The sequence below is a fragment of the Scatophagus argus genome, chromosome 13 (genome assembly GCF_020382885.2).
Source record: "Scatophagus argus isolate fScaArg1 chromosome 13, fScaArg1.pri, whole genome shotgun sequence".
Lineage (NCBI taxonomy): Eukaryota > Metazoa > Chordata > Actinopteri > Scatophagidae > Scatophagus > Scatophagus argus.
The window spans coordinates 5769760-5783535 of record NC_058505.1 but is presented as its reverse complement, the minus strand read 5'-3'; the positions used below and the strand labels follow the sequence as shown (position 1 = coordinate 5783535).

At 40.8% G+C, this 13776-nt stretch overlaps 1 protein-coding gene across 2 annotated transcripts in view; it reads left to right on the top strand.

Moving 5' to 3' along the window:
* LOC124069803 (collagen alpha-1(XI) chain-like) overlaps nt 1-13776 on the top strand; it is a 77339-nt gene that overhangs the window by 38044 nt on the left and 25519 nt on the right. For both annotated transcript variants that reach the window (XM_046409254.1, XM_046409255.1), the window contains 17 exons: nt 375-419; nt 832-885; nt 986-1030; nt 1737-1790; nt 1884-1928; nt 2855-2908; nt 3008-3115; nt 4277-4330; nt 6712-6765; nt 7814-7858; nt 8104-8157; nt 8559-8603; nt 9059-9112; nt 9226-9279; nt 9746-9799; nt 10238-10345; nt 10992-11081. In XM_046409254.1, coding sequence (XP_046265210.1) covers nt 375-419; nt 832-885; nt 986-1030; nt 1737-1790; nt 1884-1928; nt 2855-2908; nt 3008-3115; nt 4277-4330; nt 6712-6765; nt 7814-7858; nt 8104-8157; nt 8559-8603; nt 9059-9112; nt 9226-9279; nt 9746-9799; nt 10238-10345; nt 10992-11081 — 1017 coding nt within the window. The remainder of the gene's footprint in view (nt 1-374; nt 420-831; nt 886-985; nt 1031-1736; nt 1791-1883; nt 1929-2854; nt 2909-3007; nt 3116-4276; nt 4331-6711; nt 6766-7813; nt 7859-8103; nt 8158-8558; nt 8604-9058; nt 9113-9225; nt 9280-9745; nt 9800-10237; nt 10346-10991; nt 11082-13776) is intronic.

The window sequence follows — 13776 nt, the reverse complement described above, 5'->3', positions numbered from 1 at the left end:
GACTATTTTAATGTTTCATGTGGTGAATTTTTAAGTAGGCTGCAAGATGTGTGACTTTAAAATGACTGTAGAAATGAACAAACATCCCTTTGCACAGCTGAATGAACACATCTGAGCACATCTGAATAAGCAGCAGGAAGTAGCTAAGCAACAACAACAAATGACTGGAAGTGCGGAAGAAAGAAGATGAATACATAACAAAATAAGGAAATTACAAGCACAGCACAACATAAAAATTATGCAAGGACTTTCCCAAAAAGTGTTTTCCCTCAAATGTGCCACTTTGTTTTGGTCAAAATCATCTGTGATTATGGAAAAAAGCTGCATGTTTGGCTGGCTTTTCTAATAACAGACCAACCTCAATTGTCTTTCAGGGTCTTATTGGTCCTCAAGGTCCGATTGGTCCTCCTGGTGAAAAGGTAAGTAAAGAAGGGATTCCAGTCACTACTTTAGTCCTCCCACCACAACTGAGCTCTGCTGCCCCGATAAGTGAATGTTTCAGTCGAGGCCTCATAAGTGATTCTGCAGATACACTCCCGTCTGAGGCTATAGGCCTTTATTGGCTTCTCTGAAGGCTTAAACACACACAAGGATGGACACACACACATGGACTCACACACACTCTATACACTCATTACCATAGGACTACTACTGCAGAAGCACTTACTTTGTCTAACTTGCAATATTCTGTTTGTGGTTTTGTGGATTTTTAATAATACTTTAAAGTAGATAAACTTCTTAAGACTCTTAAAGAAGGAGAGATGCACACTCATCCATCAACTGTCTGCTTGTCTCTTCCTATTTTTTGCTTTTTTTGCTTTTTCTATGTAGGGACCTCAAGGTAAACAAGGTTTGGCTGGCCTTGCTGGTGCTGATGGCCCTCCTGTAAGTATGACATTTTTCATTTTTAGGTCATTCAGTCAAAATCCCACCTGACAAGATGATCAACTGTTGATGAAATAAATCTCTTGGACTTCTTTCACAGGGTCACCCAGGAAAAGAAGGACCTCCAGGCGAGAAAGGACTGGCGGTAAGTGTGATGTAATTTTGATGTTAACTTTAGCTTTAAAGGAAAGTATATAATTGCAGTTGTTCCCAAAGGTTCATCAGATGTGTCACTCCCCAGGGAAAATGCTGGTAGACTTGGCAAATAATTATGTTTAGCATTTGTTTAACCTAATAGTGTGCCAGTAGGGTGAGGTTTAATTTAGCCACACAATTTAGATAATCTGTCTCAGAAATAGACCACATTAAGTAGGCATATTCATTCTTTCCTGTGACTGGCTAATCTTGGGATTTTCTTGCAGTTGCCACTTTGTTGTTCTGTGTGGTAAACTGCAATAGGCGGTATAATAATGGATCCTAGGTGACGTTGTCTGTTATCTTTATGGTTATTCAAGATTCAAAATTGCCATTACACAACACAAGATTGTATAATAAAACTAAACTGGTAGCTCAACATGCTATACACACAAAAAGCTTACTGATGAATTAAGCCACAAAAATAAACATATCATGGTGGATTGTGCAGGATGAGTTCAGGAGTCTGATGCTTCTCTGTAGTCTGGTGGTACAGTAGCAGATGCTTTTCTGTTTTGATCAGAGGGCAGAAATTCTCTCTGGTAAAATGATCTAACACAACAGAGACACGTTACAGTAAAGGTTGATGTATACTTATAGTTAGTCCACCAATCATGTCACTTTTTCTTTTTTTTTTTTTTTTTTCAATATTTTAGGGTCCTCCTGGTCCTATGGGATCCATCGGCTACCCTGGGCCTCGTGGTGTCAAAGTAAGCACTATCTTAGTCATACAGTACCGCCCTGCCGTGATAAATTTCCATTTTCTCTGAATTTCATCCTGACTTTTTCTTCTTTTTATTCAGGGTGCTGAGGGAATTAGAGGCCTGAAAGGTGGCAAAGGAGAAAAGGTAAACACCTCCACTTCTTCTCGTCTTCCTCAGCATGACTGACATATGCCATTCCTCTAACAATAGAGAGTTGTAATGCCATCTGAAATGAGGCTTCCTTGGAATCCAGCAAGTGGAAAACCTCTTAAAGGCCCATCAGACTGGCAGTTAAGTCCTCATGCCACTGACCTCTAATGGAGTGTGGAACATTAAACGGGAATGAGGCTGTTGATATGGAGGTTTCAACAGAGACTCGTCTGTTGCCATTGTTTCCTTGGATGGCTGTGGCTGAACTTAGCCTGTTGCTACCTCAGCGTCACTAGATTGATTTTCCTCAAAATTTTAAGGAAATTGTGGCCCTTCAGTGATTACCTAAAAATACTGAAAGTGTTCAGTAACAGCCATAAAACCCTGTTGGATGAGTATTTTAACAGTCCCAAGTTGCACATTATGTTATATGCTTATCATATTTTATTGTGTTATGATTTAGTATCTTTGTGGTTCCCTGCTTAAGACATGTCGGAAAACTGGCATCAGTACATCATACAGTATGTAGAGAACACAGCTGTCAGGAGAAAAATGTGCGAGAAAATTGAAAAGTGTATTCTGAATTTTAACCACCAGGTGTCAGTGGAATACAAAGAAACAGAGACGGTGAAACGTAACTTCAAAACTGCTCATGTGAATGCTTCATTTAAGTGACCACAAAGTGTCACTATTAAACTATCCTAAGGAATCCTCGTACTTTTGAGTGCCAGCAGCACCACAAGACTGCTACGATGAACCTTCACTGATTTTGTCCCCTAAGTCCGTGTTCCTCTTTTATTGCTACTTAAAGTATTTCAGATATGAACTATTTCTGGAATGGATCAGATTTGTCTCTGTGATACCTGATAGAACACTCAGCTCTAAACAAAAGATCTTTGTTTTATCTCTTTCGTCTTCAGGGAGAGGACGGATTCCCTGGCTTCAAAGGTGACATGGGTCTCAAGGGCGACAAGGTGAATCACTGTCTCCAAACACAATCCTGATGTTTACAGTTGCACAGAGTGATAAAGTAGTAAAGATAACACTGTTTCCTTTTTTTTTGTTGTATGTAGGGTGAGGTTGGTGTCCAAGGATCCAGAGGGGAGGATGGCCCTGAAGGCCCCAAGGGCAAGTCAGGACCCAGCGGTGAAGCTGGACCCGCAGGATCAGCTGGAGAGAAGGTAAATAATCTATATCTGCAAAGACTGAATTGTAAAGCCAGGGATTCTCATTTTGGTCTGTGTGTGTTTTATTGACGTGCCGTGAGTTCAAGCTCAGGTTTAAGTTTAATTGCATAATTATACAAAAATGCACTGAAAATGCTTTACAGAGTGACAAAAGACACAACATGCATATGTAAATACTCATATTTTAATAGATGTAGGATACAAGGTCTGTTTCTTTGCTGTTGCTTTTTTCTTACAGGTATTTTTAATGCACTTTAGAGAAAGCAGTCTGAAGAGAGAAGTTTACTATAGATTTACAGCTCTACAGAGTTTCTCCTCCTCCTTTCATCTTGACAACAGTCCCGTTTAAATGGCTTTATGTTACCAACATAATCCCCACGGATCTTTGATTTTACCATAGACAGTCTAGCTTCATGGTACTGCAGTATTTATACTACAACTTTTTGCTGTTGTTGTTTGCTGTGGCTAAAATGGCATCACGATAACACAGCAGTGTTCTCTGAGTAATTCTGATATAAACAACCATAGATGGACTTGTGATTAGAAATAATTAGAAATGACTTTAAAAGGGAAGACTGAGGGGAAATTACCTGTAGCTCCAAAGTTAATTGGAGTTTTTCAGTAATTTTACTAAAATTAAAATCAAGACTTGCCAGACAGATGAGCTAATCCCACCTGACGTCAATACACACAATACAATTTGTCATATCAATTATACATTTTACATCCACCCCTGATTTGCATAATATCAGAGTAGAAGCACAAATTTGTGCCCACAAGAGTCGGAAGTACTGGGTTCATAATAAAATAAATAAATAAATAAAACTAAGAATATCTGACTTGACTTTAAAAGCACAGTTACATCAGATTTCCTGTACTTTTTACTGACCTTACAAAGTCCAAAATGATGAAAATGGACCACAGTGAATTCACATTTGAGATTAAAAGCAGAAAAGGCATCTGCATGAGTGATGTCATGTTCATAAACATTGTATTAAAAAAAAATTCCCACTCTAGAAGTAAAACTTTATGACTTAAGTTTATTGCTTTTTGCAGTTCTTCTGTGCTTCTTTGCTGCACTCTCTAACAGTGTATCTGGTGACACGATGAGAATTCATCTTCTTTGTCTTGTTTTGTTTTTCTTCTCCTTTATAGGGAAAACTTGGAGTCCCTGGATTACCTGGATACCCTGGCAGACAAGGTTCCAAGGTGTGTGATGAGAGTGATGATGTCTGATATCTGTACTGATCAGTGCAGAGAAATCCTGATGGTGTAAGCCCCCATCCCACTGGGAGGTCAGAGGTCAGGGGCAGTAGTCGGTGTTCAGTGTAATGTGAGCAGTGAAGCTGTTAGGCTCGTGTCTGGGCACATAATGCACTGGCATATGGCTAATACTGTTTGTGAATGTTTATGGTACACTACAAAACCTTCCACCCATGTCTGTCTGACCAGCCTCCACTCTTCGAAACTTTGCTGTCTGCTAATTTGCTGACTAATCCTTACTCATGCTAACACAAACCCAAGCAGGCACCTGCTGTACTCTCACAACTCTTACAGGAAGACTAAGTGGCATGGTCACCTGCTGCGGTCATCAACTGTCCTCCCTACTTAAACTCCTCTGGCCATTATCTAACATTTTTGGCATTTCTAGTGCTGTAGCGCTGACCACTGTACCACAGCTCCACTATCAAGATGTGCTGCTGCAGCTGGTTCCTCCATGCTGCTGTCAGCACTGGCAGCTTGGCACTGATATGATGGGTCAGATACACCTACTCTCACAACATCCACATCGGCAAGTGTCCCGCTCTGTCTGTTAATGTCAGCAGGATCTGAGCTGAGCGTAGCACACAAATTAATGAGAGACCTGGACAAATAACACAAAGTGGGAAAGACTCAGAGGAAATAACAAACGATTTAGGGTTACAATTCCACTGCACAGAATTCTTTCCACCAAGCACTTGATCTTCCTTTAATTATTGGATATTTTGCTCCAGAAAAGAACTCCTCACTAGTGCAATCGGACAACAAATATATTGTGAAAGTGTGTGGTAAGAGCAGAAACACAGAAGGGTATTCCTTTGTTTGTATTCATGAATAATTTTAAACAAAGGCTGCCCACAATGGTTCCCAGTGGAGCCGAGGATCAAGTCTTCTTTCAAGAATATATACTTCAAAAATGTTTTTGGAGCTAAAATAAAGACATGGTATAAACAGTGCCATGGTTGCCTCACTATAGCCTGCATTTAAAGAGTTTCCTTCTGAAAAAGAAAAGAGAAATATCTAGCATTTGAAATCTGTGACACCCACTCTAAGTTAAAACAAAGATTTTGAAGCCATTCTCAGTAACTTCTAATGAAGAAAGCTGGCGTTTTAAAGATACCTAATATTTGACAGGTCTTAACTTACTCTCAGAATTAAAAAGATAAAGTGCTGTTGACTGTTTGAGGTAGACAAACGTTCCCATTGGAAGGTATCATCAGTGTTCTAAAATGTCCCATTGTCCTCGTGAGGAGGTTCAGGGTCAAAGTCTTGGCCCGCTTGCATCCGTTATCCATCTCGATCAGCCTGTGCACGAGTCCCTCCTCTGGCTGTGTTTTTGGCTGCTGTGCCCCATCACTCTCTGTTAACAGCTTTCCCACACCGTTAATTCTGCATGCCATTTGCAATAGCTTCAGTGGACTGTCTTATCTCTGTGGTGCAAGTCAGGCTTGTCCAGTACCAGCTCTCCTTTCAGTTTACCATAACTGCACCTCTGTGAAAAACAAATTAAGCAGCATAGATCTCCCATCCTGCTGTCTCCACAATGTCAGACTGTTTACCTCTTGCAATTCTGCCCACGCTGCCTTGTTGTGGTGCCCTTGCTTATACTGCACAGTATTATGCCTCATATACATATGCATGTGAGCAGTAATGAGCACTATAGATGTGCATTGCATCAGAGTAAGTTTTAAACTCTAAACACCCAGACAGGCACATGACCTTGTAGTGCAGCTGAGACAAAGAAATATTGAACTTAAATTGGCTGAATATACAGGGTATTTGTGCCACTTAATGCTGCATAAAGGGAGGTTGTATTAGTAAGCTGCTTGGCACTCCTTTTACTCATCCAACAGCGATTTCCCTCTCAGTCTTTGTTTGACTGGCAACATCACCACTATCAGAGGGCACAGCCTGCAAAATTCCAATAACCAAATTGCTGATGGGTATCAAGGGGGATCTACTGTTTTCCCTTCCTTTGTCTTTATTTGCTCCCACTGCCTTTTTTATCTTCTTATTTTGCTTCCCAACTGTGCTAACAACCTCATAGCGCCTCCGTCTGCCTGTCAGAAAGGCTCTAAGTGGTGAGGGGCAGACTTTCCCTTTGGGATCCTGTTAAACATTAGAAGAAGCTTCTCATTTATCTGTGGAAACTCAAACTATAAACTGTAGCCATATGATGACAGTATGGCAGTGAATGGTGCTGCTGGAGCATTGTAACTGGACGCAGACTACGGTAGACATCATTTTTGTCCTCCAACTCTCTAATGTATTCCCCATTGTTCTCATTCCTTTCTTCCTCTCTCAGTGTTTTTCTTTTATTTGTCTTGCAGGGCTCCACTGGCTTCCCTGGATTCCCTGGGGCGAATGGCGAGAAGGGGGCAAGGGTGAGCCACAAAATTCATTATTCTCTGTCTTTTTAAAGTTGTGTACATGTACACACTGTAGAAGGTCACTGTGAGCTTTTCTGTGTAGAACATGAATTAAGTGTAGACGTATTAAATATATGATAGAATACTGAAACACAGGATGATCTTGGTAGCCTAAGAAAGTCAAACTATATCATTCTATCCCTAAGAACAGTATTAGACTACAAATAGTACCACTAATTTTAGTGATTTGTCTGAAAAGCAAAATTTAAACTTTAAACTCCACACAATGATGAGTGGAGCCTGAGTGATATTAGGCGATGAGGTCATTCCGGTTCATCCCAAAGGTGCTGGATGGCCCTCGACATCAAACCCTGACTTGATGTTCTTTTCATGCTGAAACAGGAAAGGGATTTCCCCAAACATTAAAGTTAGCACATAACATCCTGTGCTGTAGCAGTGAAATTTCCCTTCATATGGACCAAGGAGCTGAACCCAGACTGTGACAAAAAAGCCCAAAACAAACACAAATATGAAAAAGTGACAGAGCCACACCATGTCCACAGTTTTGGCTTTGTAGCATGATCAGGATTTAGCACTCTGGTGATGACTGACAACTGTAAATAGGCTATTTAAGCATAGAGTGTTCCAGTTGAAGAGGGTTAGAGATGGAAAGAGGAGATGGAGGGTTGTAAAATGGTAGGGAGGGTTGTTATTCACGAGGCACGTCTTTGCTCTCAGACAGACACTGAGAGGCAGACGCCCCCCCTGGCCCTGGCATGCTACAACTGACAGGTAGTTCAAGCTGTCAAGTGCCTGTGGGTAACCACTTACCGCTGCAATTTGATTATTTATTTTTGTCCAAAGATGCTCTGATGGTTCAATTTCCTCCCTCACTAAAGTCCCCCCTCAACATTTGTGTCTGTCTGACGTTTGAGTGTATTTGTGATTATACAACTGCTTTTGCTTGAACTTCTAAAAAGAGAGCAAAACGTACTTACATCTGCTGAAGGTACAAGGAATGATTTTGTCCTCCTAAATCAAAGCTTTTGCTTTTCTTTCTCAGGGAATTGCTGGCAAACCAGGCCCCAGAGGGCAACGTGGCCCAACGGTAGGCATCTGAACTGTCTGCCAGCTCTGTCCTACACATGAATCATTTACTGTGTTCAAAAGAAAATGTCTGCTTTTGTGTAGTTCTGTAAGGGCTTTATTTTGTTGTATTTGGAAGAAGCTATGCACAGAAAATTTTTATTGTTTTTTCATGTTCTCTTTATTTATTCTTGATCAAAATACTGAACATGCTTTTTTTTTTTATACCCCTTACAACTGCTCTGTTGTTTTATATACCGTGTACAGGGTCCTCGGGGTGGACGCGGTGCTAGAGGACCAACAGGAAAGCCAGGTGCAAAGGTGAGAGCCAGGGCTTTTTCAGAATTTATTTACGGTGAGACCACTGAGAATGAATGCGCTTACATGGTTAAGGTTATACAGAGAGAGAACATGGAAGTCAACAGATTGTAGACAATAGAATGTAACGTTTAAGTAAGAAAAGACAGAAACAATGACGATGAACAGGTCAATTTGCTCACATGCTGTGCAGCCTTTTACACGTAGCGTTTGCTCAGTCTGTCATAAATCATTTAAAAAAATAAAAATATGATATTAACATAGTGCTGACTCATGTAGAATTACAAATGTAATTTGGCTTGTGTTGATAACCTCACTGTCAGTGTGATGCATAAATTGTATTCACACTTGTTAGTTTTTACAAGGCTGACAACTTTTCTCTGTGCCTTTTACTCTCTCCTCAGGGCACCTCAGGCAATGATGGACCTCCTGGACCGCCAGGAGAGAGGGTTTGTGTCATCTGCAGTTGTTTTAATTATTATTTTGATCACTGCCTCTTGAAAGTTTGAAGTTTTGTGCACTGAGTTGGTGACAGCGAAGGTACATCAGGTGCATTGTTCTTGAATCATAGCTCAAAGTGAATCGCAGCTATTTTTCAAATCAGAATTGAATCAAATGGGCGTATGCGCTCTACAATAGCTGCTGATTACCAGCTTTCAGTTAACTATTACAAAAGTATGTTTCATTTACCTGCAGAGACCCAATTCTATGTGCTCTACATCACGCTGAGACTGCCATAAAATAATTTACATCTATAATAAAAGGGTGGCTGAGTGATTTCCCAATAATCATGGGAAGAAAGTTGGTTTTGGTAACCGAAGAAAACAGTGACTGTGTAAAGTTGTGTTGTGCTTCTTATCCATTCTTCTCTCTACTCACCTTTTTCATTTTATTTTCATTCAAGGGACCCCAAGGACCACAGGGACCTGTCGGTTTCCCCGGGCCTAAAGGACCAAATGTAAGTAGCCGCTGTCAAAGTCCATGTTGACACTTTTCATATTACATTTTTAAATATTAATACACACCTACGATCTGATGTCTTTTATGACCTGTCTACCTCTTCACCGCCAGGGCCCACCAGGAAAAGATGGGCTGCCCGGTCATCCCGGGCAGAGGGGAGAGACGGTGAGTGGGTACTTTCGTCCACGAATGTGTTGTTTTGTGCCACATGACCGTGAACATCATGCATCGGCACCCTTTTACTCCCCACACGGTTCCTCAGATAGTCGGCAAGAAAAATAAGACAAGAAGGAGGATAACTGAAACAGCATACAAATTGTGCTCTTAGGGCAAAACACCAGTAAGAGAAACAGAATATGGAAACTGAAATATGGATGAACTGACCATCAACAGTTGACTATATATTGTTGTACACGTACATGTTTGTTATACTCGTTACTGCCAAAAGAAAATCCATCCAAGATATTTTGTCTCGTATTAATCAACCAATAGTTTTAACTCAATTAAATTCAATTAAGGGCTCTAGTGTCATGAAAGCAGTTATACAAAGAGTAAGGAGTACATACTATATTGCCCTCCCTGTGTACAGTCAGCTATATCTATTTTTATCTTCATCCGTTTTCTCCTTCAGGGCTTCCAAGGAAAGACAGGACCTCCAGGACCTGGAGGGGTGGTTGGACCACAGGTAGGTATTCAGCACAGAACACAGAGGTCAGAGTTAGATTCCACCTCCTCACTTAGGCTGCGTCTGCTGTTGGAGAGAGTTGGAGGCACTGAAATTTAAGTATGAACCTGTAACAACAGCTGAATCCTGGAAAAGAATGCAAATCTGAATGAATATAATCAAAATGCATCAAATGGTCTTGAAAAGAATTTCGAATGCCTTCAGTGAGAGCACTCGTCTTCTGAAAGTAATGAACCTTGGGCTCAAAATGAATTATTCCATCTCGTTAGGACTTCCATTTAAAATGGGGGGGGGGGCAAGCAAAAGTGGGTAAAAATGTACAGTTTTTGATGAGTATCAAATGTGAGATATCTTAAACATCTCAAGTACCACTGCTGTGTGAATGCCATATCTTATTTAAGACACATTTTTAAAGACCTTTTTTCTTGTCCCTAACAGGGTCCAACTGGAGAGACAGGACCTAGCGGAGAGCGAGGACACCCAGGCTCTCCTGGTCCACCTGGCGAGCAAGGTCTACCTGGAGCTGCTGGAAAAGAGGGTGGCAAGGTAAATGAGCGTGTGTCTCTGCATTGTAATGTAACAGATTTATTCTAATTAAATTCAATTGGCCACAACGAGGTATAGTAAAGAGAACTACAAATTAATTTGAGTTGTGGCCAAATTTGCACAGCGTTATCAAACTGCGATAATGTCCTAAGTCATAAAAGGTTATATTAGTGATGTAGAAGTGTATTTTTGTTAATTGAAATGTAGTTTACATTATTATTCTTTTAACAATTCACGCCCATCTAGAAAATCGTCTTTTTCAAGCTGAGATTTTGTGCCGTTTATTTCCACTTTAACAGAACTGCTCTTATTGTTGAAAAGGATTGGGTTCAAAAGATTAAAAATTGAACATATTTTTGTACAGGTGTTTTAATGTAGTTTAGGAAATGGCGACATGAGAGTGTTTAGGAAAATGTAAATGTCTTCATTATTCCTTTGATCATTGTTTGTACAATATTGTTTTTTTGTGCCTTCACTTTTTAATTGTTGTTGTTTTTATTCCCACATAATAAGGTATCACAGATCAATCACTTAAATTGTTTCCGCTCTGCTTGTTGTTTTCACATAAAGCAGTTCTGTGTTTAAACATTACCTCACTGTATATCTGATATCAGTTAAGTGGAGGCTGCTTTTCCTCTCCCTGTAGGGTGATCCAGGTCCTCAGGGTCCTGGTGGCAAGGCAGGACCTTCAGGCTTGAGGGGTTTCCAGGGGTCAAGAGGTCTTCCAGGAGCCATGGTAACACACAGACCACCCACACATCAAAACACTCATGCAAACATACACATGTGAACACAGAAACGTCTCATCCCACATCCTCAGCGCACACCCGGTTGAATTTAGCTCCAAACCCCAATTACCAGGCAGCCTACCTGCTGTTAAACCAAATGTCAGACTTGGCAGTAGACCAGACTGAAAGGCGCAGAACTGGCTCTCACAGGCGAAACAGAGACGAATGAACCAGCCACAATATTGACATGCTTTATCGTCGTTAATCTCAGGAAAGTTGAAGCTATGGTCTTTTGTCAGTGTGCTCTGGCGATGCATTTTAACTAGTAAAAATCTCTGCAATAAACTGTAGTCTTTGCATTTTTCAGGCATTTAATTCAACATTCACGTCTGCGTTAGTTGCGGAGCGTTTTCTATTAGGAATTCTTGTTTTGTTTTCACTTGGAGGATGAGTCAAAGCCCTGTGATTCTGATTCAAACCCACGACTTTGCGAGTACATCAGATGCACTCTGAGCCTTCTGAGTACTTCAAATTAATTCTCAAAAGAGGTGGGTGTGGGTGAGAAGCAGTTCAAGGTGAAAGCGGATGATTGTTAGAGACTGACTGAGGCTCAGCTTGAGGAACTGATCTTGAAGCTCATTTCAAGGCTGACCATTAAGAGAGCACACGACAGCACTGCCCAGACTTATTGCCACCGTTATGTTTGTCCCATGTGTGCAGAGGGATGGCTTTCTCTTCAATAACGGCAACACACACACAAACACACACTGCACAAACAAATACAGCCTCCACCTCGCTCTTAAAGTGATGGCATCCAGTAAGACTTCAGACGCAAACACACATGAGCGTGTGCGCCTGATGTGCGAGCGGGAACACGATAGTTAGTCCCGTTCTGTTTGCTAAGACAGTGCAGGTACATTGTGCGAGCACAGATTGTTTATTCTAGACATAGAGAAGCACACGTACACACACTCCTCATCCCATCTCTCAGTCTTGAGGAAAGGCACAGTGGCAATATATACGAGCCAATAAATAACTCTTTGTGTGTCCGGCAAAGAAAGATCCTTCCAGCCTTCTAATGCACGGTGGTGAAATGTGGAGGCTGGGGAGCTGGAGAGCCTGCTTGGCAGCGTGTGCACCCACTGGCTCTGTTGGAGCTTGTAAATTAGTTATTATAATGAAAGTCTTTACTGCCTCTGGTGAACTGTGTTTTCCATATGCAATCTCAGCCTCCTGGTGCTATGATTCAGCAGCACAGGCATCGGCGTTCAAGGGCCAGGATGTCGAGGAGACGACAGGGGTCCAGAGACAGATGGACTGTAGCTGAAGCTGTCATATAACACAGGCTTCAGAACCTTGTCATCCCATTTTCATTTGCTCTAAAGCTCTTGTAATGACTCCTTTTGCATTAGTAATATAGAATTGCCTACAGATTAGGCTATGTCATAATTTATTAAGTAATCACCAGTTTTTCTGTCATCGTGTTGAACTGCAGCCTGAGTAAATGTTTTGAAAAATTGGAATTTCATTCATGAGTACTTTTGTGTGGTGTTACTGAATCATTATCATTATTATATTGTTTCTTTTCTGAATTTGGCAATTTTCAACAAATTCTATGCCTAAATCTCCACCTACTTAGCTCATTAGCAGAATGCATCCAGTATTCCCCAAATGTTGGTTTGTCGGACTATGTGCTTACTACATCGAAAGGCAGTATTTTAACATGTCCAGCAGCAACATGTCTCTCCAGAAACAAAGAGCAGTTAGATAGCACACTCATAGTTCACTCGCTGTTAACTATGGTTTCACAGTGAGGTCTGTGCACTTTCTTATAAAGTTCCTCTAATGAAACCTTTGCTGCCTTCTTCTCTATCCAAACCTTAAACAAATCCAATTCACCTCAATTTTACTGGGCTGACAGCAGAAATTTTCTTGTCATATATTGTAAAGCCTGGACAAATAAAACCAAAAACTATCTGGAAGAGTATGAACCACTAAAAGTTAGTGAGAATATACTTTACTTGATAGTAAGTGGACCTAACTTTGATCAGCTATAACATCACTTCATAACTTCTATCCAAAGACATACTTAATCCTTAAGCGGATTAAAAATCATCTCTCTCTCGGTCTTTCTTTCTGTTTGTTTGTTTGTTTGTTTGTTTGTTTTTTAAGATGCCTAAACTGTAAGCAGTTTATGGTGCTTTTTGCCCCATCACTTTTTTCACTTACTGTGGGCTTGTTTTTCACAGCGGTGTACAAGGCCTGCATGTCTGTGGAAAAGTTTTTTAAAACATTTTCCAAGTACCCGCAAGTGTTACCAACACTGCTGCTCCACATGCTGTACATATTGAACTGTTTACGTTTTTACGACCTGTCGTCCTCTGCTCAGCTGCTGGCTGCTTCTCCTGCACAGGTTTGTGGACATGATAAATAGCATAATTACGACAGTCTTTCAAAAGAAAACTCACCAGCTGGCTGTGGAGTTCAGAGGGTTAAACTACAAAAAAAAAAAAAAAAAAAAATTGCTCCCTTTGTGATACTGTGTTTAGATGACAAATTGCCAATTACTGTATTCCCTTCTGCAACTAAGCCACTCGTGCACATACATATGTATATACATATCGACACACACAGACATGTGCACACATACGCACACACGGTAACATTTAAAAGCCCATTTGACAGCTGTGATTACTGCTGTCT